This window comes from Bombyx mandarina, chromosome 23 (assembly GCF_030267445.1).
Source record: "Bombyx mandarina strain Sakado chromosome 23, ASM3026744v2".
NCBI classification, from domain to species: Eukaryota; Metazoa; Arthropoda; class Insecta; order Lepidoptera; family Bombycidae; genus Bombyx; species Bombyx mandarina.
In genome coordinates, this window is record NC_143229.1 from 6342777 (window position 1) to 6370087 (window position 27311).

A 27311-nucleotide genomic window follows, 5' to 3' on the forward strand; every position below is an offset into this window, starting at 1 on the left:
TACATTGTGGTGTACTCTAACATATAGATGAAACCCACCGAGTTTCTCGTCGGATCTTCTTAGAGGGTTGCGATTCAGACCCGTTCATAGATTCAACGAAGCACTGCTCTTGCTAGGGCTAGTGTCAGCAAGTTTTCTCAGGTTGAGGCCCATAAGACCAACTATTCTTCCGTAAGTAGTTGAAAGAGTCCCTTATATCAACAATTACATTGAAAAAAGAGTGTTATATCTGTACTGTCTGCAGCACCTATTGGCTTCAGGCTTCTCAGTGATGAAACTGCATTCCAGATCGGTGTTAGCTGTGATGATTTGAATGTCTTATTTGAATTTGAAACTATACTTAAGAATGCTCTCTGTATTTAATTTAGGTAATTGCTTATAAAAGAGTCCAAACAAACCATTGAAAAATCTCACTGATGAGTAGTGGTGAGATAATATAAAGAATAACTTCAATTTAATGCCCTTTTTTGCCTTATGTTAATGTTAGTACTGAAGTTAGGAGATCAATGCCCACCTAGTATTTAGTATCTTTGTTTAGATGGTTAATCATTTAGTAAATATTTGTAAAAATGCATAAATTATGTGTACATACATGACAATGATATTATTATTGTGATAAAATAGAACTTTACTGAGATTCTATCAATAAAATTAAAATATTTTATAAAAAAGTCTACCCCGTATTTTAACAAAACTAACTTTTTTATTAAATTCTGACATGTGTACGAAACACAGATAGGATAGGAATAAGGTTTCATTAAACATGATTGTAAATTTGTATAATTTTATTACTGTATACTATGTTCCTAAGTTGTAAATACATAGGGACCTGAACGAATACTTATGGTGAACAACTTAACTTTAAGAGCTGCATATTCAAGGCACTCGATTTTGTTACACCTTTCGTAAAGGTACAAAACATAGAGATCGTTCAAAAAAAGACACAATTATAACTTAAATAAATACTATCACTACTAAAAACATGTACATCATATTCAAATAAAAACAAATTCACTGAAATTCTTTAGAGAAAGAAAAGGTTTGTGTTATTTCCGGTGATCGTGTGATTCACATAGAAAGATCTACATACAGATTTAAGCATAAATAACATTTATATAAAAGAGGCACCTATACCCAATAAATTTGTGATAAATTTAATAATAGAGGTTACGGTTTTAGTGACGAAAGTATAAACACGTTTAAGTGAGACCTCCGCAAATACGATTAAATTAACATTGCAAAAAGTGGGTAATAACACATATACCTTGTCCAAATCTTTGGAAAATCAGACTAAATTAGTGTTTATAAAGATATTACAGTGAAATAATCAGATATCTGTGTGTTTTACATTTCATTTCATTTTCTTTTATAATGGCGGTCCTTTTTGACTTCGCCAAAATCAAGTTTTATAGAGTACAGTTTTACATCAAAGAAAGCATCGATTATTATTTATAATTAATAACCTCAAAATCGCTCATCGTTCGACATCTGACATTAACAGACATAGACAACTCTTGATAGTGCTGCTGCGAGTGCTGCGACAGAAACTAAGGTGATACCATCCTAATTGTTATTAATCAACTATATTAAATTACGCAATATTTAAAATAGAAAACCAAATAGAAATTTTACTCTCCAAAATAAATGAAAAGTTTAATGAACAAACAATAACACTAACAACAGCAATAACGAAAAATTTTAGGTGGCCCTGGATGAAAAGATAAAAATAAAGAAGAAAATAATAACCTTAAAAACAAAATCACCAATTTTGAACAAAAAATAAAACTATTAGAAAAGGAAAAACGAAAAAATAACTTCGTTTTATTGAATTCGTTTTCGTTTCGTTTCGTTTAACTTCGTTTTTTTGGCATTGAAGAAAAGGGAAAGTTAGAAATAGAGTTATCAGATTTTGTAAAGAAAAATTTAATGGAATCAGGAACACATTCGGAACGTACAACAACTTGGAAGAAGCATCTTATTTTGAGAAACAAGCGTAACCTTCCCACAAATGTATACTTCAAAGAGGACTCTTCTAAAGAAGTTCTTAAAATACGCAAACAAGCCAAAAGTGGACACAAAAAAAATATGGAAATATAGCTCTTATAAAATACGACAAGCTAATTGTGAGAAAAAAAATCAACACTAACCGTGAAAAAGGAAAAAAGGAAATAACAGGATCACCAACTACTTCTTCGCAGAGAAAGTTAATGAGGATTACCCAAAACGTAAAGGAACCATTAACACGCGAGTGATTTGTCTCCTTGATATAAATGCCAAAAAACAAGCAAAGGCTCCATCCAACCGAAACCAACACAGAGACTCACAACAACAAATATAGCTTCAAGAAAAACATTAACAAGTCACTCCCCAAGCCGGTTGGTCACCGTGGGAGAAGACGACTACCACTTTTCAACAAATCTGTCAACTAAAACTAAATCTAAAACTAAAAAAAGAATTACAAAAAAGAAGCAGTTTATACACTGAACACACGAACCTTGAAAACACCTGAAAATGTGCAAGAGCTTGTTATCGAAAGCATCAAATGGGATATTTTTGGGAATAAACGAGATGCGCAGAATAGGAGAAGACATAGAAGAGAGAACCCGTTGTATTATTTTCCACCAAGACTAAACCTCGTATCTTTAGTCGTTCACACGAGCTTAACTCGACTCGACTCAACCTCCAACGCGCGTTTTGGTATGCTTAGTCGTAAAAATAAACTCCACTCAAATGTCCTTGGAAAATGTTCCTAACCGGAGTGAAGTAAGCAAACTGTCAAGTCAAGGTACGTCGCGACGTACCTCAAGGCTGGTTTTCTATCAATGTCCAAATAGTATGTGGACCGCAAATGGAAATATATGATATTGTTGTGCAATGGCCTGGATATGTGCATGATTCGCGCATATTTTGATAATTTAATTTTGATAATATTTATTAATAAAGTAAATAGTTCGAGGTTAGACTCTTGTTTAGACTCCTGGTTAGACATTTGAAACTCCTTATTTTATTTACCTACATAAGAGTCATATTTTGCTTACTACCTAATAAATAAAGTCAATGCGATTATAAGTTTTATTTATATAATAATAAACTGGTGATTGTGGAAAAGCACTTCAACAACACGATGCAATAAAAATCACACAAAAGCGGCGAATAAAAATACAAAGTCGGGTCTGAAATCTAAAATAATAATAGGTTAGAAAATAAATAATACACTTTCAGATTTACCGCACGCACACATATTTACGAATAACTCAGCAACCAAAACATCAAACAAGTTCAATGCTTCTAGTGTCAAACAGACAGCGGCAGCTTGACTTTGACATTAAACAATGACCATAGACTATAGAACTCTATGGGTTTGATGCTAGCTTGATCAAATTTTCCCCAAACTGTTGTCGTAGTGAAGCAATAACACGACTCTACCTCACTCGAGGTTCGTTGAGGAATATTGTGATGTCGACTAAAAATACCAAACTCGAGTAAGTTTGGAAGGAATGCTCGAGCATCATCGGATGAGTTAAGAGTGGAGGACTATTTTACAAAACGTCTAAAGATACGGGCATAAGAATACCAAACTCGAGTAAGTTTGGGAGGAATGCTCGAGCGGCATCGTATGAGTTAAGAGTGGAGGAATATTTGACGAAACGTCTAAAGATACGGGCATAAGTCGTTGGACAGAGTATAGTATGATTTTTGAGGAAGTAAAAACTCAAAAGATAGCTCATTGGGTTCGAAGGGATATCGGATAGAATAAAGGCGATTAATATAAATTTGCCAAATTACGTGAAAACTTGGACAATCATTCAAGTCTACTCGCCGATAGAATAAGCAACAAAAACAGCATAGATAAATCTTATGAAAAATTAAATGAAGTTACGGAAAAATATTCCCTGTAACGCAGCGTTCTGTTTCGCGGGGCAACATTAGCCAAAGGGGATATGAATCAGGTCCGTGCCGCGACGACCCACTCCGCGTTACCCGCGCCTGCGCATCTATTGCACTCAGCAGGACCAGACTTAGTAGATTTCTACTTTACTACTAAAACCAAAAAGAAATTTAAAAAGTTAGCAAACAGGTTCTTGTAAATATGAAAAAAGATAGGAAAAATGGATGAATAAAAATCCTGGACAATCACATTAATAGAACGGGAGGCACTAGAAAAACGCAAGAAAAATTGATACCTAAGCTAAGAGATAAAGAGTCGCCTATCACTTCTCGTAGTACAATCCAAAATATAGCAACAATATATTATCTTTTTCTATATTCAAATCAGCAAAACATATAAGCGCCCATCATAGAACATATAGAAAAATCAATAAAAGAAAGTACGGAAGTTATACCAAAAATATTAAAATCGGAAGTTGAAAAAGCGATAAAAAGTCAAAACATACATAGAAAAAGTTCCCGGTCCAGATAGAATCACAAACGAATTTATGAAAGGGACAGTCAAAGAAATAAGCCCAACACTAACAAAGGTTTTCAATGAGATTCTTTAACAGGCAGTATCCCAAGCCAATGGATAGAATCACACAATAATCCTATACAAGAAAGGGAAATTACAACCCATATTTCATATCCAATGTATATAGAGTCGACGATAAAGTAATTTTTGACAGAATTCAACCAGGCTCGATGAAAATCAACCTATGGAACAGGCAGGGCTTAAGAAATATTTTAATACAATTGATCGTGTACATACAATTAATTAAGCAGCTGGTACAAAAACACAACGATTACAAGAAAACTAGCTTTTATAGGTTACTACAAGGCTTTCGATAGCTCTAAACATGAATTTGTATGGTAAAGCCTGGCAGACAGGGAATACAAACCGTTTACATAAACATCATCAAAAATATCGTAAAGGTAGTATTAGGCTGAAATCTACGGAAGATGTTTTTCCAATTGAAACAATGAGCCCCTTTTACTAAAGCTGTTTACAGCAGTGCTAGAATAAATGTTCAGAAAATTGGAATGGGAAAATCTGGGGCTAAATATTAACGGATCGAGATAGAAACATGTAAGATTTGCAGATGACTTAGTTCTATGGTGCAAGCCCTAGCAGAAAAAGTTAGAGAAGTGAGTCTAGAAGTTAACTCGAGCAAAACTAAAATTATGGCAAATTTTACCTATAAATATAACCATCAATGGATAGAAACTCGAATGTGTAGAGAAACATTTATATCTTGGCCAGATAATATCACACAATAACCAAATGCTTAAAGAAATAGAATTGGAGAATTAATAGAATTGCAACTGGATGGAGAAAATATTGGGCCTTGAAAGAAATTATGAAAACCAGGAATTGGGCATTAAGACCAAGAAGAAGACATTTGATACCTGTATCCTACCCTACATCACATATAGTTGTGAAACCTGGACTTTGTCGAAACACTATAGGGACAAACTAGCAAGATATTAGAGAGGTATGGAAAGGAGCATGCTAGGTTTGAAACTAATGGACAAAGTTAGAAGTGTAGACATCAGGCACAAAACGAAATCAACAGACATCCTGTCGCGTATTGATCAACTCAAATGGAGATGGGTTCCGGTTCAAATGGAGTTGGGATTCCATTCTTGCAAAAAGAAGATAGGAGGATGAATTAAAAATTACCTCTGGATCCCTTTGGGTAAGACTAGCAGCAGACAGAAAGCAGTGGAAAGAGTTGGATGAGGTCTTTGCCGAAAAGCACACCGAAGAAATGTAGATTTTACTTTTATATTTTGTTTTTATATTATATATTGTTTTTTTTATAATAGTCTACTTGAAATTATTAGTTTAAAATGTAAAATGTTCGAGAAATAAAGACATTATTGTTATTACTATTATATAAAAAGTTTAAGCACAAAACGATAATGAATGTGTGAATTATAACAAACAAGTAGATAATATTATTTGTCCATCTTCACAGTTATCGTAGAATTTAAACCTTTTTACTTACGTCTTCTAATGGAACCATTGATTCGGCAGCTTTATCATCAGCTTTATCATCATATTTTCTATTTTTCTCCTTTCCAAAACAACTCGCAAAAATAGTATCTCCCTTACCGAATTCTTCACCATCGGTTAACGATTGAGGCATAGGCTGATTCATCGTTTCTGGCAAAAAGAAGCACAAAAATCCTGATATAACCGCTAACGCTCCAAAGGTGACAGCAGGGATTTTTGGATTGAAAGAATCTAATAACGTTATTAGGGGTGTCAAAGCCCCTGAAAACCTGGCACACATTGAACCTAAGCCCAAAGCAGAATTACGAACAACAGTAGGGAACAATTCAGCTGAATAGTTATAGATGATGGCAAATGAACCCGCAATGAACAATTTTCCTGCTATTACTATCGCAGTTGAAATTATACTGCCGGCTGGTAAAAATGTGGCAACAACACATGCAATTCCACCCACGAGCATCATAGAACTTATAAGCGGTCTCCTACCCCAAATATCGAGAAAGTATATCACAGCCCCATAACTCGGAAATTCAACAAATCCCATGATTGCCGTAATGAGATATGGGTTACCTTCTAACTTTCCTGTACTAAGAGTTAGCCCATAATAGGCAATAGAGTTTGCAAACCAACAAAAGCATACATTCAAAGTTTTTATTCGTAAATTTGGGGTTTTGAACAAGTCAGTTGTGCCAGCTGTAGTGGCAGCTTCAGATCCTTTACACGATTCAACTTTTCCTCTTGAAACGAAATGTGCTTTGTCTATATTTTCAGAGTTATTACATTTTAAAGCTTTTTCAACGATGTCGACAGATTCTTTGACACGCCCTTGAGCCCAAAGCCAACGAGGAGATTCATCCATGATCCAGATATGTGGGATTAAAAGTAAGCTGTGTAAGCCGTAGATCATTTGAAGGATTTGTCTGTTATCAATCAATGCTCCCCAGCCTGCTACTAACATAATCCCAGCAGCGAATGCTGCCTGGAAAGCTACACCACAACTGGTTCTTTTACTCGGTCCAACAAGTTCCATTGTCAAAACGAATCCAGTTATATATGAACCGGCTGACCCGAAAACACCATACAAAAAGCGAATGACTAGAAATGTCCAGTACTCTGGAATGAAAGCAACCGCGACACCGAATATGAGTTGTAATACGCCTGACCAACAGAAAATAGTTTTTCTACCATATTTATCGGCCATTGTCCCCAAAGTTACAGCACCAGTGAACACCCCGAGCATGTACACAGTTTGCACAAAAGAGCCCAGCCATCTTTGTTCACAAACTAAATTCCATTCTATAGCATGCGATGAAGATCTATATGTTGTATCGAAAACCCACTTGGTGCAAGTAATCGTTTCATTATCTTGATACATAAGACAGTTATGTAGGCTGCCTGATGATGTTTTCGGTACTGCTGCAAGTATTTCCGATGAGTTCCATGCCGCTATAGATTCGTTTGTGTCGACGCCGTCGATCCAGCATCTGGAAAAATCATTTGTTTGTAGTTTACTTACTTTTATATAGCTTACAGAACCCTATCAAATTGTTTATTTAAAATCTTCATCCATAAAATAGCTGATGTAGATGAATACAAATGGTAATTGATATATCAGTGTTACATTAATAAAATACTAACTTTTTTTTGAAACTTAAACATTATTTATTAAATTGACCACGTTGGTGTACTTAATTAATAAATGATCATTTTCTAAATGAAATGTCATCTTTACAGACTTTTAGCATGTAATTTATACCTACTGATCTAACATAGATTTAGGTATCTGTTAGAATAAATAAAACAAAAACATTTTAAGATATTTATTAATTGTATTAAGTAAAATTAACACTTACGAGATACAGTATAGTTATACGGTTTCAAAAAAATTATAGTTATTATAGCACCAAACGCTTACATTCTAAAGGTAAATGCCTCATCTTATTATTCTGTCTTTTAGTAAAGCTAATGCTTAATAATAATTTAAAGTGAACGTCATGCGCTCATACTCCTCGTACCTACTACGAGTATGCCTAACATTTGTTTCTATTGAATGTACAAGAAATATAGCACCTTTAGCATTGTACGTACAAATTTTTTGTTATAGGCTGGTTGTAAAAAAGGCCTTGTCATTAATGATAGTTGGCGTTTATTTAAATATATATTTTAAGCTTTATTGTCATAACAATAATAATATTTATATTCCTTTAACTAAATTAACTCATTATTGAATTCTCTGCTGTTAACAGCCCGTCGTCATCTTCTTTATTTCAGTATGGCAATCGGTTTCTTGTTCATAATTAGTTTTCGTTTCAAAAAGTTGAATAGTGAATATTTGTACTAAGTACATAGTATAATGAATTTTTTTTTTTTTGTATACGTAAACGTGGTAAGCACCCTCTATCCAGCACGATGTACAATTACTATACCAATCGTTTCCATGTTTTTTAATGCTTTGGTAGGCAGATAGTCATACCGCCTACCTGATGGCAAGAGGTCACCGTTGCTCATGGGTATCAGCATTACTTACTACAAAATTATTTTCATGTTAAAAGGTTTAAATATTTTAAATTTTAATTAGTGGCATTTTGAACATACTATTGATAATGATTTCGCTCTAAGTTATTGAATAAAAAATATGTTCTACCTTTTTCGTTTAGCTACATTAACTACGGTTACTTATCTAATGTAAATTGAATTACCTACCAACTAATAATTAAGTAAGTTTTAAAATTGGATAATGTAATTTCTATAAACTATTCCACGAATGTCGCGAGGCTTTGGCAACTTACGATTTCGAAATCATTGTATTGTTATTATTTACTTTTAGATGTATAAGACTGGTGCACGAACTCATGGCCCAACTAGTGTTAAGTGATTATAGTAACTGATATACATACATTCCAACGGGAATGCCAATACTCGTCTTGAGCAATGGCGTCGAAGCCTCAATTGTTTCTTATGACTAATTAGCCACTGCAATTCTTGGCGGCCGAACCAACAGGGTGTGGTTCATAGACGCGCAGGCTTACAGTACATCCTACTACAAGTATTTACACAAATCAATTTTTTTTTTATGTTTCATGAACACGGACTAAGTAAGAATTTTCTTAGAAAAAGTACGGTCAAGCCTGTGCGATTCAAACAACAATCTACATCGCACACAATTAAAAATCATTAAAATGCTTAGGTTAAAAAATAAATTCTGAAATTTAGAAATATGCATTTCACCTTTTTCATAATTTGAACAGAATAAATATTGTTAAAAATGTTCTTTGCATTGAGGAACTTATTGAGTATAGTTTCGGTGTTGCTGTAAGTGTAAAAAAAATTAAATTTAACTAAAAACATATTACATATATCGTAGAACACTACATATAAAAGTGTTAAGGTTGTGTCCTTAACATAATTTATCAAAGAGACTATAGTTGTTTTAATTGATTTATTTAATGCATGCATGTGAACCTGTCAATCTGGCGAAAAACCCATATTTATTGAGGCTACTTTACGTACTCTGAGATGAATAAAGCCATTAATTTAGTTGTGATTATTTTTACTTTACCTTTAGCGAAAGCAGCACTAGTCTCCGACTTTTTTCAGACCCGATTCGGTCGGTATGTGAGTGAAGATCGAATGAAATATATGGTTAATGCTGCCGTATTTTATCAAATCGAATATAACGAAATATCAACAGCTACTACTGGTTTATGTTTAAGACATATGTACCAAATTATCGAATTCGATTGCTGGACACATATTCATATTACATTCGAACTTATTTTCGTTTACTTCTACATATATATTAATTAAGATAATTTAATTTCAACAATACATTAACAATAGTAGGTAATCTATAGTTTTCTACATTCCTATTTAAAAGAGTATAATTTTAAAGCAATATACATTTCACTAAAAAATGAACACCTCAAAGTCTCTGAAAGGCAATTTTATCTCTACACAATAAATGTAAAGACTAATTAATTCCTATGCTTAAGACTATTTTATTAAAACTACGACAATGATTAGAATGGTTTAAGTCTCTTTTGAATTTATTACATCTAATGATGCACATATAGAACCTGCTTTTTCGTCATATGAATATGATATATTATTATATCAGCCAGTCTTCATGCAAATGTTCTAGAGCACCGATCTTGCTTATTTGTATTGTTGACTAGACAACCTTAAGCTTGATAAATATCTAAAAGTTCTTCAAGTAATCTCTGCCTAATTTAATAATAATATATAATATATATAGTTGCTTTTTATTTTTGTTGTTATGTAGATAAATGAATTTGCGTTGGGTGCCCACTATACGTTTTTGTAATCTAATTTGTTTTAAAATGTTGGTAGTAAATTTAATTTGGCAAGTTTTCCATTTTTAGTGTTCGTATCAATTTTCTTTAAAAACATTGCGGAAACTTTATGCTTATACGCTGAAATTTTACTTTAAAATTATACATTATATATGTTACACGTTCCTAGTTCAATTATTCCTTTGTTTTCTTGTTTTCATCTAGAGGAACCATAGTCTCAGGAATATCGGGAATACTATCAGTCAGTGGCTGACCACTGCAGTTGGTGAAACAATTGTCGCCGATTCCGAATTTTTCTCCATCTTCCAGAGATTGGGGTAAGTGGCGGCCAATGGTTTCCGGTAAGAAGAAAGTAGAGAACCCAGAGAATAAAGCCAAAAATCCGAATAAAATAGTCGGAATCTTGGGATTTAGGGTATCTAATAAATTTATCAGGGGGGTTAAAGCTCCGGACACACTGGCGCACATACTGCCCAGGCCAACTCCAGAACTACGAACAACGGTCGGGAATAATTCTGCAGAATACTTGTAAATAATAGAGAATGAACCTGAAATGAAAAGCTTTCCTACCATTACCATTCCAGTGGTAGTTATAGATCCATGAGGAAGAAAGAATATAACCAAACATGCTATTCCACCTAGCAACATCATTGTACTAATAAGAGCTCTGTGTCCAACCCGGTCCAAGAAGTAAGTTATAATTACATAGCTAGGTAACTCTACGATACCCATTAAGAACATAAGAAAATATGGGTTTCCATTTAATTTTCCAGCGTTCAATGAAATCCCATAATAGACAACGGAGTTTGTGAACCAGCATCCGCAAATTATAAGAGTTTTCTTCAACATTCTTGGAGTCTTGAAAAGATCATTCGTGCCCGCAGATTGTTCATCTGAATATTTTGCATTTGTCGCTTTACATTGTGAAATTAAAGAAGACGTATCTATGTTCTCAGTTATACCGTTCATCTTCAACGCTTTTTCAATGATTGCGACCGATTCTCGAGCACGGCCTTGTGACCAAAGCCACCTTGGGGACTCGTCCATTATAAACCAGTGCGGAAGTAACAGAGCTGCGTGCAGACCATACAGTATTTGCAAGTAAAATCTATTATCAATTAAATATCCCCAAGCAGGAACTAACATAATTCCGACTGCGAACATTACTTGAAATGTAACCCCGCAAATTGTTCGTTTGCTTGGTCCGACGAGTTCCATCGTTAATACGAATCCAGTAATATATGCTCCCGATCCAAATATTCCATATATAAATCTGACAACTAAGAAAGAGTAGTATTCATTTGTTAATGCAACCAAAACTCCGAGCAGCAATTGCATAACTCCAGACCATACAAAGGCAGTTTTCCTTCCATATTTATCAGATACTCGACCAAATATGAGAGAGCCACCCACAACGCCAAACATGTAAACGGTTTGAGCGATAGCGCCCATCCAACGCTGATTGCATACAAAATTCCAATCAATACCCCTAGAAGAAGAAAAGTACTGCGTGTTGTAAACCCAAGATTCACATTCCGCCGTTGATGTGTGGTTCCTTGTGTACATTCTGCACGAATCAAATTTGTCATTTTCATTCACTGGAATAGCTGCCATTACCAAAGAAGAGTTCCATGAATTTGTGGCATTGTAGCTGTCAATTCCGTGTAGGAAGCATCTGTAAAACATTTTTAAATAATTATTATTATTGCACTGTCGTAAACATTCATAGATTTAAGGGTGCAAATATGCTAGCGAGTGTAAGCTACTAAATTTCATTAGAAGGAAGTTATTGGCAGTGGTGTAGCGATCTTAACTAGCGCCCGGGTCATAATGCCTTTTTAACGCAATATTTTTCATAAATCAACTGTAATAAAAATAAAAGTTATCCAAAAATTTCTTGTTTTGTTAACGATTGACGCCCTTTTGTGAGAAGCGCCCGGGCATAATGCCCTTACTTGTCTCCCTCGCTACGCCACTGGTTATTAATATCCATATTAAATAAAGTTTACACATTGAAGGATTGTTTTATATGCCTGGTAAAAAAATTATGATATGTGTGCAAAATGCATGTTCCTGTGACATGTGATGGACACCAAACTCTATTTTAAGTAATGAAAATGTACCTACCGTTAAAATCAGAACTAAAATGTGTTAGAATAAGCTTTAGTATTAGTAACCCTTGCACTCAATTTTTATGTTAACTACTCAGTTAAGTTAGCCCACACTAAGTGCACGAATTTAGTTAACTTTAATTAGTTGGTTGATTACTTCGTTTATCTGGTTAGTTACCATGACAACTGAACCACGTGGTCTGGGTTTGATTTCCAGTCGAAGTCTATATTAAATACATTTAATTTTCAGGGTCTTAGTGTGCTTGTGTTCGTTCGGTATGTCTGTTTTCGTCAACCATAAAACGGGAGTTCATTGTAGCATTAAGCCTGTTCAATAAGTAACGTTTATTTATTTATACATCAATATTCAACTTTATTGCCAAATCTACTATTTCATTCTTAGTCTTAATATTGATATTGTGCATTTAAATAAACAGGTATTTAACACGTTGACTTTTTTATTATTGCTTAGGTGGGTGGACGAGCTCATGGCCCACCTGATGTTAAGTGGTTATCGGAGCCCATAGACATCTACAAAGTAAATGTCGTCACCTGCCTTGAGACATGAGTTATAAGGTCTTAGTTTTTAGAATGCAACGTCTGCTCCACCCTTCAAACCGCAACGCAATACTGCTTCACGGCAGAAATAGGCAGGGTGGTGGTACCTACCCGTACGGATTCACAATACGTCCTACCACCAGTAATTACGCAAATTACAATTTTGCAGGTTTGATTTTTATTACACGATGTTATTTCTTCACCGTGGAAGTCAATCGTGATTAAGTACGTATTTTTTCATTATAAAAATTGGTACTGGCCCGCGATATTTGAACACCATTGCGTCGCTACATACGAATGCAGCGGACGTCTTATCCTTTAGGCCAAGATGACTTCATTGACTGTAATGTAAGTCACCGGTACCCTACGTACGCGCACTGAAATAATTATGTCGATTTCTATTACTGACTGGATTGTCTAACATTCCTTCTTTTGTTTTTAATGTATGTTTTGGTCTTTTAGGTCTCTTATAGATTCATTCTCAGTATCTTTTGATTCGTCTTTCCCATAGTCTACTAGATACTCCGGCGCCTTAATAATAAAATTGAGGAGAGAAATCCACATAACTACTTCAGTACGTCATGTAGGGCACTGGTGACCTACACGGTGTTTACATTTCAAATAAATCAACAATTCCACGATCAATAAAATCAAGAAACCTTCACCGATGAATAATAGACGAGAAAGAACTCATTTTACAACTAGATATAATAACATTTCACAATATAACAGCACCATCACCGTGAAACAATGAACGAAACTCAAGTGCTATTAAATGTTACCGAAAAATATTTACTTACGTTGAATAAACCAGTCATAGCAGCACTTTGTCCACGTACAAAAAGAACACCGTGGTGAAACTCAACATTACGTACTTAATACGTCTTGACCTAACTCCCTCAAGCAAAACTATGAAAACTTAAAGCAAAATAATGTTATGCCAAACCCAACCATCCGACAAAACTTTAGGAATAAGTACAGGCAGGAAAACTCTATTCAACTTCACACATGTATTAAAATTTTTAAAACAAAATTTATGTTCCTTTAATAGCTTCACAGTTCTTACTCTTAGTAAATATTTCTAAACACTGTAAGTAAACAGGAATCCGGTACATTAAATCCCAAAAAAAAAAAACAATCATGCACATGCAATTTAAACCAGTATCGCAATATTGTGTTTGAACTATGCAAACATAAAGATCTTAGAGCTTTTCATGTATATATATTATGCTTACTTTACGAACTTTTTTTAACTTAAATTAAAATTGACATGATTATACATTTTTGATTATGTTCTACACATCAGAACCATATTAATAATTAATATAACCGTTCGCAAAAAAATTATTCGTAGGATCAAAAATCTTTGAGTGTGCATACACAAAATATTGGTCATAGGGATTTGTGTATTAAGCATAGTAGTTAAACATGTGATGTCCATTACCTGTGATCCGGTACTGCGGCCACTGTCACTAAAGACAGCATATGCATACCAGCCGTCATAGCAGCAAGGATATGCAGAATAAATTGAAAACATTGGTACCGCCCGAAATCACCTGAAAAAGGAACAGATTCATAAGGTATTTTTTTATTTATTGCTTAGATGGGTGGACAAGCTCACAGCCCACCTGGTGTCAAGTGGTTACTGGAGCCCATAGACATCCACAACAGAAATGCGCCACCCACCTTGAGATATAAGTTCTAAGTATAGTTACAACGGCAGTACGCAACGACAGTATAGTTATTTTTGAAGAAATATCCGAATCGCCTTGTAACGTTAACTAATATCATGTAAGATTTTCTGGGTATGAATTCGAATGCATAATTAGTAGCTGTTATGCGTTTATACAGTTGTAATATGCACAAATATACGTAAGATATATATTTATAACAATATTTGTAGAGTAAGTATGTATCTGACTGTTATCGCGTTTGGCCTACACTGTGACACATTGACCTGTAAACGTAACCGCAATAAGTACTTTTGTCACATAATTTTACATGGGCTGTAGTGCTGCGCTGTTTTAGGACCAAAAAATTCTAGTTATGATTCTTACTTCCATCTGCGGTGCAAGAGTAGGTTATTTAAACGCGATTAATATAACGAATAATAACATGACCTGTACACTGGTCCGTTCATTAACACGAAAAATATTAAAGTTATCGGGTAATTTGAGTCAAGAAAATATCTATTGGAATCATATAAAGTGACAAATTATGTTATTTTTTTAAGTTTGTGTAAGTAGTTTAGTAGTTTGAGTTTAGTTTATTGAGTACTAATATATATATTATTTTATTGTTTTTCAACAATGTGCCTGTTTTATTATCAAGAATCTAATTAAATTAAATTGTTATAAATCTAAGTTACAGTAATGAAAGAAATGAACCTTGAAACAAAATTAGAGAAAATGAACCCGCTAGTTTAATGCGAACATGTTATGACAATCAACTCGTAATTAAGTATTTTTGTTTGACTTTGTAATGCCTGTAACCTCTGAGGGCGTATTCGGTATGGGCATGAACTATCGTCGGCATTGTTGACACAGATGCGGATGCCTTTGATAATATTGAACGTTACCGATAACAGAAACCTTGATAACTATTTTAACAATCCGTTTTTATTTTTGAATCAGGAAGTTAAAAATACAAGGAATTAAAACACGATCCGTGAACTCCAGCGGACTACAAAATCAATTAAAATTATTATTTCGTGTCACTGTAAAGCTACTATAATGACCGCCAAACGAATTTGAACGAATAATATTAATAAATCATTTCAAGTAGTTAGAAAAGCCACTATTCAAACAAAAATAGAGCTCTACTAGCTTTTGCCCGCGACTTCGTCCTCGTGGAATAGTCCACAAATAATCCTTTATTAATATATTACCATTGTGTAGACACTTTCTACTGGTGGTAGGACCTCTTGTGAGTCCGCACGGGTAGGTACCACCATGCCTATTTCTGCCGTGAAGCAGTAATGCCTTTCGGTTTGAAGGGTGGGGCAGCCTTTAGAACAAATTTGGTTACCATAATAAACGTTATAGTGAGCCAACCTTTACATATAGACATATGCTGTTGCGGACTTTTCTTAGATCTTTTAAAGGGGGAACAATTCTCTCATACATTATTTTAGCGAAACTTTAACCGTTTCTGCAGCGCATGCAGCGGAAGCTCTCAAAAGGGATTAAAACCCGATTTTGAAACATTATTTATCGGTGCTCCGCTTGTATTGGTCTTAGCGTGACGTTATATATATACCTTCCTCAATAAAAGGGCTATCTAACACTGAAAGAATTTTTCAAATCGGACCAGTAATTTCTGAGTTTAGCGCGTTCAAACAAACAAACTCTTCAGCTTTATAATACATATTATTAAAATAGCGGCTTGAAGTTATTCACGAAAATGGAAACATTGGTTAAATATTATAATATATAATAGTTGATAACTGCGGGATTGTAATGAGGACATAATCAGCCAACACCGTTTGTAACATTATTTCCGTAAACAATTTAGTTGTTTTTTTTAAACTTATTGATTACAAACAAGCTTACAGTTTCCAATATCAAGTGCCACAAAAATCTTAAAGGCTTGTGTGTGGTACCTTATCCGTAATAGTATAAGATATGTGCTAATTAATGTGGTCAAGAAAACGTTTCTATGCTCCTCTAAATGGGTCATCTAGTTTTCCACTCGTATGCAGTAACATTGTTTCGACATAGAGACGAAAATAAACGTCACACAGATAATATTCTCGGATGTCTCGTTTAATCTGCGTTAATGAATCAAGCCCAAGCCACCTACAATCCAACGTGTCATCACTGAATAGAATAAAGGCCGTTATTTTTGTTTGTCTATGTATAAGATTAGTTCTTCTAAACCACATAAAGTATTTTGATATAGTCTACACTATAAAGTAGATACTTTCTCCGGAAAGGTTATGTTTTAATACATTATTGTTTGTGATACTGTCCTTCCAAAAAACTTTTAAATTTGCAATAGACACTATTTACGTATATAGAAGAAGAAGATTCTATCCAGAATGGATTTTTTCATATACCATCGCCAACATTAGCCCAAAGTGACAACACTTTTTTTTTGTAAATTTCAGCGTGTTTCGCTCCTCCTGATTAGACAGTAATCAAGCCGCGGGGCAGCTCTACTCCATTATATCGGTGTACATAGCAGGCGAAGTTTGGTTTCACTATTTGATTAATTAGGTACTATCTTAACAAAAATCAATATCTATATAGATTACAAGTACACGGAATATCTATAAACATTATAAAGATAGCGCGCCGCGGGCTTCGTCCAATATTATTTTAGAGGTAAAATAAGTTCTTTTTTTAAACTTTATTGCCTTTGTAGGTAGACGAGCATACGGCCTACCTGATGGTAGACGGTTACGGTCTGTCATGGACGTCAACAATACCAGGGGTGGAGCGAAGCCGCTCCCTACCAAAAATATTGTTATTTGTAAAGTTTAGACATAATCTAAGTGCTCTCAGCAAAATATATGGGTATAACCAGTCCGAAATCGGAGCAGGCGAATAGTTCAATTAATAAAAAAAATCACATTTACATGTATAAACAAAATTACGACTGTGTTAACCTAAACTAGTCTCTAATATATTATATAGGCTTTGATAAGAACTTCATAAAACGCGAAGATGCCCAAATTGCGAAACCTGGAATTGTAGTCCGGTATAACCTTGCAACATTAAACTAAGTTCGAATACGACTTAACAAACAGCAGTCATTGCCTTCTGCAATTCAACCGATAAATTCAAATGTTCTCGATATGCAATTCTGAAGTTACTCTGCATAACATATTATCTTTACACCTATGGCCTTATTAGATAAACAAATAATTATTTATTAATTGCACGTCATTACGATATGGAAAATAAGTTATTCATTAAATTTCATTGCAAATAGTAAAACGAAAGTTTATTGACTTCTTAACTTCTAATGATATGAAGTTTATGAAGTAAATTCTAGGAGTTAAAAGTTAATTGCTTTGATATTGTATTGACCGCTAAGTACTGTAACATTTTTATTTCTTGTCATAATATTTCTGTGTCCGGCTGAATCGGTCCTTATGTTTATTAATTCCAAATTACGGGTATGGAATTTTGGTTACGTTAAGCTACTGCTAGGTACCAACTTCTCTTCTTTCCGTCGTACCATTTTGGCCGCCACTCACTACTTTGTGGCCAGTTACGATAATCTATCTTTTATCCTACAACGTACTTAATAAAAAAACAATAGAAATAAAGATATAAATTCCGCTATCCGTTCATGAAGCTGGCGACAATAAAAGTTCAAGTAACACTTATTCAAAAACTGAGAAGAGTTGCATTGAGGAAAAGCTCAGTAGCAGCCTTATCTTCAGCCCTTTTTCCACGCAACTAATAGTTTTCAACGCCATAATTCCGAGACTAATAATGAAAATGAGGCATAACGGCAAGCCCGCAGGTCGGATACCATTACCCTAAATAGTCTAGCTAAAATATTGTCCTCAATAAACACATAATATTTTATTACAACTTTGAGAGGATTGAACATGCCAATATAATGCTAATGGAGGTATTATTAATACTTAAATCATTTGTTTTGTAAATCATGCTAAAACATTTATAAAATGAACAAAAGTAAATAGTGTTTTTCTTTCAAAATCTAACAACACGTAGGTAGGTAAACAGAAAAATACTTGAGTCAAATGTAAATGAGAGCTGTTTCCGCTAACTCAATGAATGACATTGAGAAGCAAGTCTAATAGTCCAGGTCGATTAACGTGAAGTCGTCAAACATTGTTTTAGGGAATTCTTGTGGGCTCATGCTAACTTCAATCGGTAAATATCGCTAGTAAATGTATAGAACGCGCCTAAATTTTGTGGCATTATTTGACATACTGATTAGCCGTAATGATTTAGGGACTTTTTTACTAATTACAAAAACACTTTCATGATAACGCGTGATTACTGTCTATCAGATATGTGTTTCAACATTTTTGATAATAGATATTAACAACATTGTTAATTTTCATCAAGTATTTTTCTGAATATAATTGCTGATATGTAAAATTGTAATTTAAAAAAAATCGCTTCATATACTTAAGAACAGTTTGCAGTTTACAGAAACTTCATATAATTTAAAGAAATTTTAAGGTGAACAGTTTGGATATACTCCTGCTATTTCAGTCGACCATAATCCCCGCTATTCCTGACCATCAGGCGGGTTTAAGGTCATTTAGCGTCGATGTCAATAAAAAGGACGGTCATCATAGAATTATTCGAATGATATCATATAACTAATGTTTCTATATTTCTTATCGTAAATTCGGCACGTTCGGTAAGTAGCTGATATTATCTTTAATACATTACTATATCTACTGGGTATGAACTGTTTATAGGTACATAAGATTTTAAAATATATTATAGCTTTGAATTTAAGACGTTTAACACGTTGATGAGTGATACGTTAATGCATGGTCTGAGCACAAAATAAATATCTCCATTTGTTCCGTAACGAATTTAACACGGAACAATAAGTTATCACGTCACTTTGGAATTCATTTTAAATCAGTCATGCTCATTAAACAAACGTATGTAACCAATTATTTTTCGTATTTCTACGACTTTACGGTTGTCATTTAGTCGTAATTTAAATTCATACACAATGAAGGAAAAGATAACGTACAAAGAACATATTTCCGTAATCTTAGTTGTTGCTTTTTTTAATAATTACTTTTATCAAAATTCATCAGCACACTTTAGTGATATTACGGTAAATTAAACAGCCACCTAATGCCAGTTTTGAATTTTATTGATGTTAATTTATAATGTTACTTTATTCATGATTTACTGCGTTTTATATTTAAGTGTGATAAATTATGTTGATGTTATATTTTTTGTACAAATGAATTTAGAGTATTAATTTTTAGTCGTCGTGGCGTAGAGAACAGGACGTCCAGTGCATTCGTATCTTGCGATGCACCGTTGTTCGTATCCCGCAGGTAAGTACCAATTTCTCTGATGAAATATGTACTTAACAAATGTTCACAATTGACTTCCACGGTGAAGGAATAATATCGTCTAACAAAAATAAAACAAGCAAAATTATAATTTGTGTAATTATTAGTGGTAGGACGTCTTGTGAGTCCGTACGGGTAGGTACCACCACCCTGTCTATTTCTTCCGTGAAGTAGTAACGTGTTTCGGTTTGAACGGTGGAGCAGCCGTTGTACTGTAAAAACTGAACCATAGAACACATATCTAAAGGTAGGTAGTGGTATTTACGTTGTAGATGTCTATGGGTTCCGCTAACCACATTAACACCAGTTTATAAGGCAAACGCTTCCCTTATCACTAAAATTATCATTTACAATGTTTACAGTCCGATTTGTAAGGCTGGTGTAATTTGGCTATTAAATTTTAAAGATTTTCTTTTTGTTGCTAGTTACATTTAAGTAAGTAGGTGTGTAAAATTAGTTATGTATGTTTGTACTACATATGTAATATTTGAAACATTATTCACGTAAGGTTTTTAGCTTTCCTTGTCTTAATTTCTTAAGGGCCAGATAGTTACCCAAATTTTACCTTTAAGGATCTTTTATGTCAAATCAATAAATTTTATTCTCAAACACTGTTCTGAAAGCCTGTCGGTGTTAACTAATTTAGTATGACTTAGAAACAATTTCCTATGCGCGAGGTACATATGTATATCTCCATTTCAAGCTGGTCAATCTCAGTAGTATTATAAAGCGGTCCCACCGTTCGACCAGAAACACTTGACTATATAGTTCGCGACACAAACAAGCAGAGCGGTGGTACCTACACTTTTGGCTCATAATAAGTATATCTTTCCTATGTCATAGTCGAAATTGTTTTTTTTTTCCATACCAAAACTGAGAGCCTTGAGAAGCTATATCAGCGTAACCTTAACTAGTAGGTGTGGTCACGGGGCTCAAACTTGACGATGTTGCTAACACGAACCCTAGCAAGAGCCGTGCTTCGCAGAATCTACCACCGGATCGGAAACGCGACCCAGTGAGAAGATCCGACGAGAAACTCAGTGGGCTGTGTCTGAGGGTTAATTTACTTATCGAGCCCTTCGTCGCAAGCGACGGGTTCGACGACGACCGGTGCTTGAGGTACCTAAAAGCACCGTTAGTGGATCGGGAGGATCCGAAATGATCGAAATTGAGGTGCATACTTACTTAGTAGGTATGAGATAAAAACCGAATAAGGGTGACCTTAATTTGTTATGATAGCGTTTAATAAGGAGCTATTGAAAACACACTTCCGAATCATATCGTCTTAAACAAACCTGTTTACGGTGAACGTGGAATTATATTTGTATTCGAACACTTCGTTACATCACATAATCTCTTAGATGCCCGCCAACAATGCTGCCTTGGCTACTGCGATGCAAATTAAGCCGTTTTGTGAAGGAGATTTTATGGCAATTTGCATAATTATTCTGTAGTTCGGCATTTATATATTGAATATTTGGTCCAAATTATTTTTCGTGGATAAAATGTTCCCAATCGTTATTCAGTAAAGAGTGGTATGCGACTCCCGGCCTCTTAGCTTTTAATACTAGATCACAATATAGATTCTGCGATAGTACTGTAGTTTCCTTCCTAATTTTCTTTACTCTTACTTTTATCTTATCTTTCTTTGCTCTTTGATTAATTTAGTCTTAAGCACTGATAGACCGATGGTCCACACGAACTGGTACTATCACCCTTTTATATTTCTCGTAAAGCAATCTCTCATATCGATGAGAAGATAGGGATAGCTGTTTTCTGTGTCTGGACAGCTGTGCAACTGAGACCTTGTGTATCACGTTGCGCTGCAACATTCACATTGTAGTAAATATAGCATCCAGTAAAATCTAATCATCAGACGGACCGTGAGCACGTCCCTAACGTCAAGTATATTAAAATAAGGAAGGAAGCACGCAGTGCGCCGATATGTAAACACAATGTTAGACCGAATCCGTTTTACTGATGTTTTGCTAGAGAATGTAAGGTTTTTTTATACACATAATTTTTTACACATGGAAAAAGAAAATACTAGATGTTTTTGTTGTTATAAAGCTTGGCATTACAGCCATTTTTAGAATACACCGAAACTATCGTATTCTCTGCCGCATAATAATTTTAGCCTTTGTTTCACGATGTAAGCATTAAGACGTCACAATGCGCAAACATAAAATACACGAGTATTTAAAGTAAATTAAAGTCCATTCAAAGATATTAACAATAGTAACGCGTCATTGGTAGGACTAACCAAACTCCACACGTATTGAGAAACAGATTGTTTCGTTACTGAAAGAAAATTGATAAATCACGAATTCACGAACTACCAATGACTGTATCCATAAAGATAGATAATGTTGCATTATAGATACTGATCAGGGTGATAATTAAATAAACAGTCTTTCGCTACGATAATTATATTACATCATTGTCAACTGTTTTTTTGTTGTTGTATCGGACTACATCGAAGTCTATCTACGCGTTTTCAACATCACAGTATCTTAGATCATTGTAGTGGTTTTAAAATAAAAGTGTTTACAAACGAAATGTTCTTTCTTTTGTTAATAATTTAAAATGAAAGCTAAAAAAGGGTTCTTTGCCCAAGTACTTTACACAGAATAATGATGCATAACTTTAAATAAATGGAAGCGGTGTTTGACATTTTATGCACGAATCGGGATAAAGGAATTGTTCCAATGTGCCGCGAGACAAAATAACAATGTTTTGAACGTAAAACATTGGTAGTAGTGGCGCTGGGCCAAAATTACACTGACAGCTGAGTTCAATGAACTTCCACATTATGCTATAATTCCGAATACGAACATATCTACTTAGTATAAATCTGGAGTTAAGAGTATATATTATAGTAGTGGAAAAGTATATTTTAGCCTCCATGTATGTTTAAGGAGATGGTATTGTGGGCGCAGTGTGAGCATCCCATACGAACGTATACCTAAGAGACCTACGAGAACCTAAGAGAGAGAGGAAGATTGAGAAATTAATATGACAGTATTGCCCCATTTATGAACTTATATCGCAGTGATTTATGAAAAAACATAATAGCATTAATTTTTAGAATTAGACTGATTAAAATCTCCCTGAGCCACCCATGACGATAGCGATATCTACGTTTAATAACTCTACTTAGTCAAAATTAGTAAGCGATAATGATTAATTACTAAAACTGATTACGCGCCGCCACTTACAGAGAATCGGGGTCGGTCGAATCACGTGAACTTGAACGATAGTTAATATAAAATTATCTAATAACAGGGTGTCGAATGTACCAGTCATTCAGAAAGTCAATAACAATTTAATAAGTTTATTTACACGATAATACAAAAATAAATTGTTTATTCGTGATTAGAGCAAAAGGCTTCCTAATGGTACTTGTCAATCATAGCCCACAGGGGTGGAGTCACTGACCTTGACACAGATGACTGTGAAGAATCGGAACCCCATCCCTTGAATTATACAAAAAAAACTAAATAGGTACGTATTTAATAAATATGGCTGATGTCCATGGGTGACGATAGCCCTTTAACAGTAAGGTGGCCAGCTCGTCGACCTTCGACAGCTATCTACTAAGCTAAGAAACCAATAAGGACTGTAGACATTAAAAACACCTAAACATAAATTCTGAAAACAATAGCAGACGTTTTATCTTTAAATTAAGTAAGGACTCAATTTGAGGATACTTATTTGGTATTGTCACCTTCGTAGACTTGTGAATGTCACAAGGCCTGATCAATAACTGGCGTTTGCACAAAAATAGACGCGGGCTAAGGTTGGTCAATATTTAGTGGGTCACCAAGCGAAATCTAAGGAATCACGTAAATTCAATAAATATTTTTTTAAAGTAATATTCGCTTTTGCGTACGTACCTAGTCACCTGTTCATTAGTATTGTGAAACATTGAATGCTATAATTTCAATGGTTCGTTACATTTTCAGAAAGGTTTAGGTTTGACGTAATTTTTTGCTATGAAACTAAAAACTGAACTAAGATTCCATAGATTTAGAAGTAAAACTAATAAACACTGAGCATAGTAAAGAGCTGTCAATATAGTATATATAGTTATTTTCATGACGTGTTCGAATGACTTAATGCTCATTGTAAAGAAAGAATTATTAACACGAGGAGGCTTTCTCGAACACAAGCGGGTGCGAATATCGGGAAAGATTATTCTTACTTGGTGTAGCCAAATGTTTTGAATTTCTCCACTCGCTTTCAGATATCTTCTATACTAGCGCCCGATTGACAAATTATATAAATCAGAGATATATATAATAATTATTTTTTCTTCAAATTATAGATTTTACTACACAGTGACAACCTTGTAGGTTTCTACGTAAAGTGTCTTCTTGTCGCAAGTTAAAGCATTAACTTGTCTACTTATCGATAAGAGCTATTTTTATTTTCTTAAATAGACAGACACATGGATAACTTAGTATGAAATGGTAATCCATAAGCAATCCAACGTGATCACGAAGTACGCATTGAATTTTTTCGGTCTAGATGAGAAGACGTGCTATTTATTGTTCATCTGAGCTTATTAAGCCCCTCTGAAGAATCTAGCTAGGGGATCGGGAAATTGTTGGTTCACTATACTGCATTTATCGTATGTGTTCTAACGGTGTTTTACATCAGAGAACTATGTTAAATGCATAAGTTACTCTTGGATCACACATACATATTTATAAGCCAAACATTTTGAATAACACGTTCTACGTATCCATTGATTCCGGATATATTAGCCGGAATAATGATGAAGTGACCTTAAGATACATATTTGATGTACATATTTAACACCTGCTATGTTTACCTAAGGACTAGTTCACGCGACATGTTACTACAATAAGTGTGTAACATATTATAATAAAAATATTAAAAACCTTCATATTGTAATCAGACAGGCATTTCACTTTTTATATATTAATGAATATTAGTTATTTGTAGCAATAATGTATAATAAAATAGGTGTTAACAATATTTTTAACATAGTTAAATCGATTAAGCTGATAAAATTTACCAATTCACTTATAGTAATTTCGTTCTGAAATTCGCAAAAAACAGATGATTTAAACAGAAAAAAATAAATTAATCTGTGACGAAGACACACTAAACGAAACCTACATACATCTCCATTTACTAAACTAAACATATAGGTTGTATGTTTAGTTTGGTGTGTTTGTAAATGTTTACCAACTTAAATATTTTAAATGCATATATGTACATTTGTAATAACGTTGCCTGATAATTCTGCCAAGAGACGTCTCAATAATTATTTGGTTAGTAATCATTTTATACAGTATCAAAATAGTTTTGCACATATTAATATTTAGTATTATATCTTCCGATTTTTATAATGCTACTTTAAGCTACTTTTACTGGTGGTAGGACCTCTTGTGAGTCCGCGCGGGTGGGTACCACCACCCTGCCCATTTCTGCCGTGAAGCAGTAATGCGTTTCGGTTTGAAGGGTGGGGCAGCCGTTGTAACTATACTTGAGACCTTAGAACTTGTATCTCAAGGTGGGTGGCGCATTTACGTTGTGGATGTCTATGGGCTCCAGTAACCACTTAACACCAGGTGGGCTGTGAGCTCGTCCACCCATCTAAGCAATAAAAAAAAGCTATTTTACGAACTCCAGTTTTAAGAGCGTGAATTGTGGGGCATTAAATTTAATAATCTTTGATAACGAATTCGTTTGATATGAAAACTTAAGAAAATCCTGTGTTATTATGTTGTAAGATAAATTCATGGACAGTAAATCTCACAAATACTTTGTCTGTCTGATAAACTTTTCGAATCTTTTGATCAGGGATTTTAAATATTACAACAGGCTCAGGTAAAATACAAGAAGACAAGTGCTAAAGGGAAAAGAGGGAATGCAAGGTTATAATACTGACGATGATAACGAATACAGAGCGCAGTGGAGGAATAAAATAAGGAAAGCTGACCCCACCACCATTTGGGAAGAATAGCTAGGAAGAGAGAGAAAGAGCTGGAGGTCAAGTAAAATACACTTTAAAATACAAAATTCTAACACATTGCTTAAAAAATGTATACATTATTAAAACTTCACTTAAAATTGGTAATCTACATAATATATATGTAAGTATGAAACCTGGTTTACCTTGCGAAGGTAAAAGAGAAAGGTGAAGGTCCTTCCCCATACGAATTTGTCGGATAGATAAGTTGGTCTTAACTATTACATCACTTTACTTAAAAAAAAGGTTACGCATCAGACTCATTCGTGTATCCACATCACGCACAATTAATATTTACTACTATTAAAATTACATTCTTGACTTAGTTTAAGCATTCAGAGTTATGTCTATTTTTTCCGCAAATCAAAAACGTGATAAATATCAGTTGCTAAATTTTGTATTCTAGCCTTTGTATTTCTTACATATAATTTGGTTAATTATACCTGTATATTTATTTCAATGATATCTCAATAGATTCACTTCGCGTTCGAGTAAAAACTAACCTTGAGCACGGCTTATAATGAATTCTTTAGAAAGTACTCTTCAATCGAACCTAATGTAAAATATTTACTTTGTGCTCTGCATTAACAACAGAATCAGATAGCAGTCTTACACAACCTAATTTTAAATTAAGAACGAGCAATGAAAGCGAAATCAACAAAGGAGAATTTTACACTTTATAAAAAAAAATAACGCAAGTAAAATGTAAAAGTACTTCAACACAACCAATTATGAATTACGACTTCCATATGTTCGCACAGGTTTTCAACTTTACACTCACCGAGCTTTCCCATCATTTCTTCTAAAGCGCGATCCTTGTCCATGGTGTGTGGTGTTAAGGTACTCTTCTTTGTGTTTCAGGAATTCTGCTAGGCTCACAAACACCATTGACGGTAAGTTAAAATTAGTAGTCGAAAACACGCGGTGGCGTGTGCAGGCGCCAGGCGTGCGAGCCGGCGGCGGACGAGCGAATGGTTGGTATGGTGTGGCGTGGCGTGGCGCCGACAATGCTTCGGTTGAGTGTCGTTTGCCGCAATCGCGCGAAAAAACCTAACCTCTTATCTCCGTTGTAGGTTATTATACAGCATACCTGTAAATCGGGTAACAGTTGTCTGGTAATCAACTCAGCTACAGAGACCGCACGATATTCTCGTTTAAGAAATTTCAACAGTGTCTGTCATACATAAATTGGATCGTAGACTACTAGTTCTATCTGAAACTATTACATAATATACACATGTGTAAACATGAAAAATGATGACTTGTGATTTTTTTAATTATTGTATTATTTGTTGTTGATTTGTATTATTCGAAATATCGCAATTCAGAATTAAAAGAATGT

The 27311-nt window shown here is 34.4% G+C and overlaps 2 protein-coding genes across 2 annotated transcripts; both read right to left on the reverse strand.

The window, feature by feature from the left end:
- Positions 1 to 767: 767 nt before the first annotated feature.
- On the reverse strand, positions 768 to 8753 carry LOC149500133 (organic cation transporter protein-like). Its single transcript, XM_089737649.1, has 2 exons — positions 8740 to 8753; positions 768 to 7434 (listed from the first exon to the last, which is right to left on the reverse strand). The coding sequence occupies exons 1-2, from the start codon at positions 8751 to 8753 to the stop codon at positions 5925 to 5927; spliced, it is 1524 nt and encodes a 507-aa protein (XP_089593775.1). The 3' UTR covers positions 768 to 5924.
- LOC114248273 (organic cation transporter protein) lies at positions 7756 to 26996 on the reverse strand. Its single transcript, XM_028181476.2, has 3 exons — positions 26751 to 26996; positions 14377 to 14488; positions 7756 to 11938 (listed from the first exon to the last, which is right to left on the reverse strand). The coding sequence occupies exons 1-3, from the start codon at positions 26791 to 26793 to the stop codon at positions 10438 to 10440; spliced, it is 1656 nt and encodes a 551-aa protein (XP_028037277.2). The 5' UTR covers positions 26794 to 26996; the 3' UTR covers positions 7756 to 10437.
- Between the last annotated feature and the right edge of the window lie 315 nt (positions 26997 to 27311).

Excerpts from the sequence above, each read along its gene's own strand:
- LOC114248273 (XM_028181476.2), bottom strand. The coding sequence starts at position 26,793 with ATGGACAAGGATCGCGCTTTAGAAGAAATGATGGGAAAGCTCG. Across the intron at positions 14,489-26,750 it reads AGAAATGATGGGAAAGCTCG|GTGATTTCGGGCGGTACCAA; the intron begins GTGAGTGTAAAG and ends TTCCTTTTTCAG. Across the intron at positions 11,939-14,376 it reads GCCGCAGTACCGGATCACAG|ATGCTTCCTACACGGAATTG; the intron begins GTAATGGACATC and ends AATGTTTTACAG.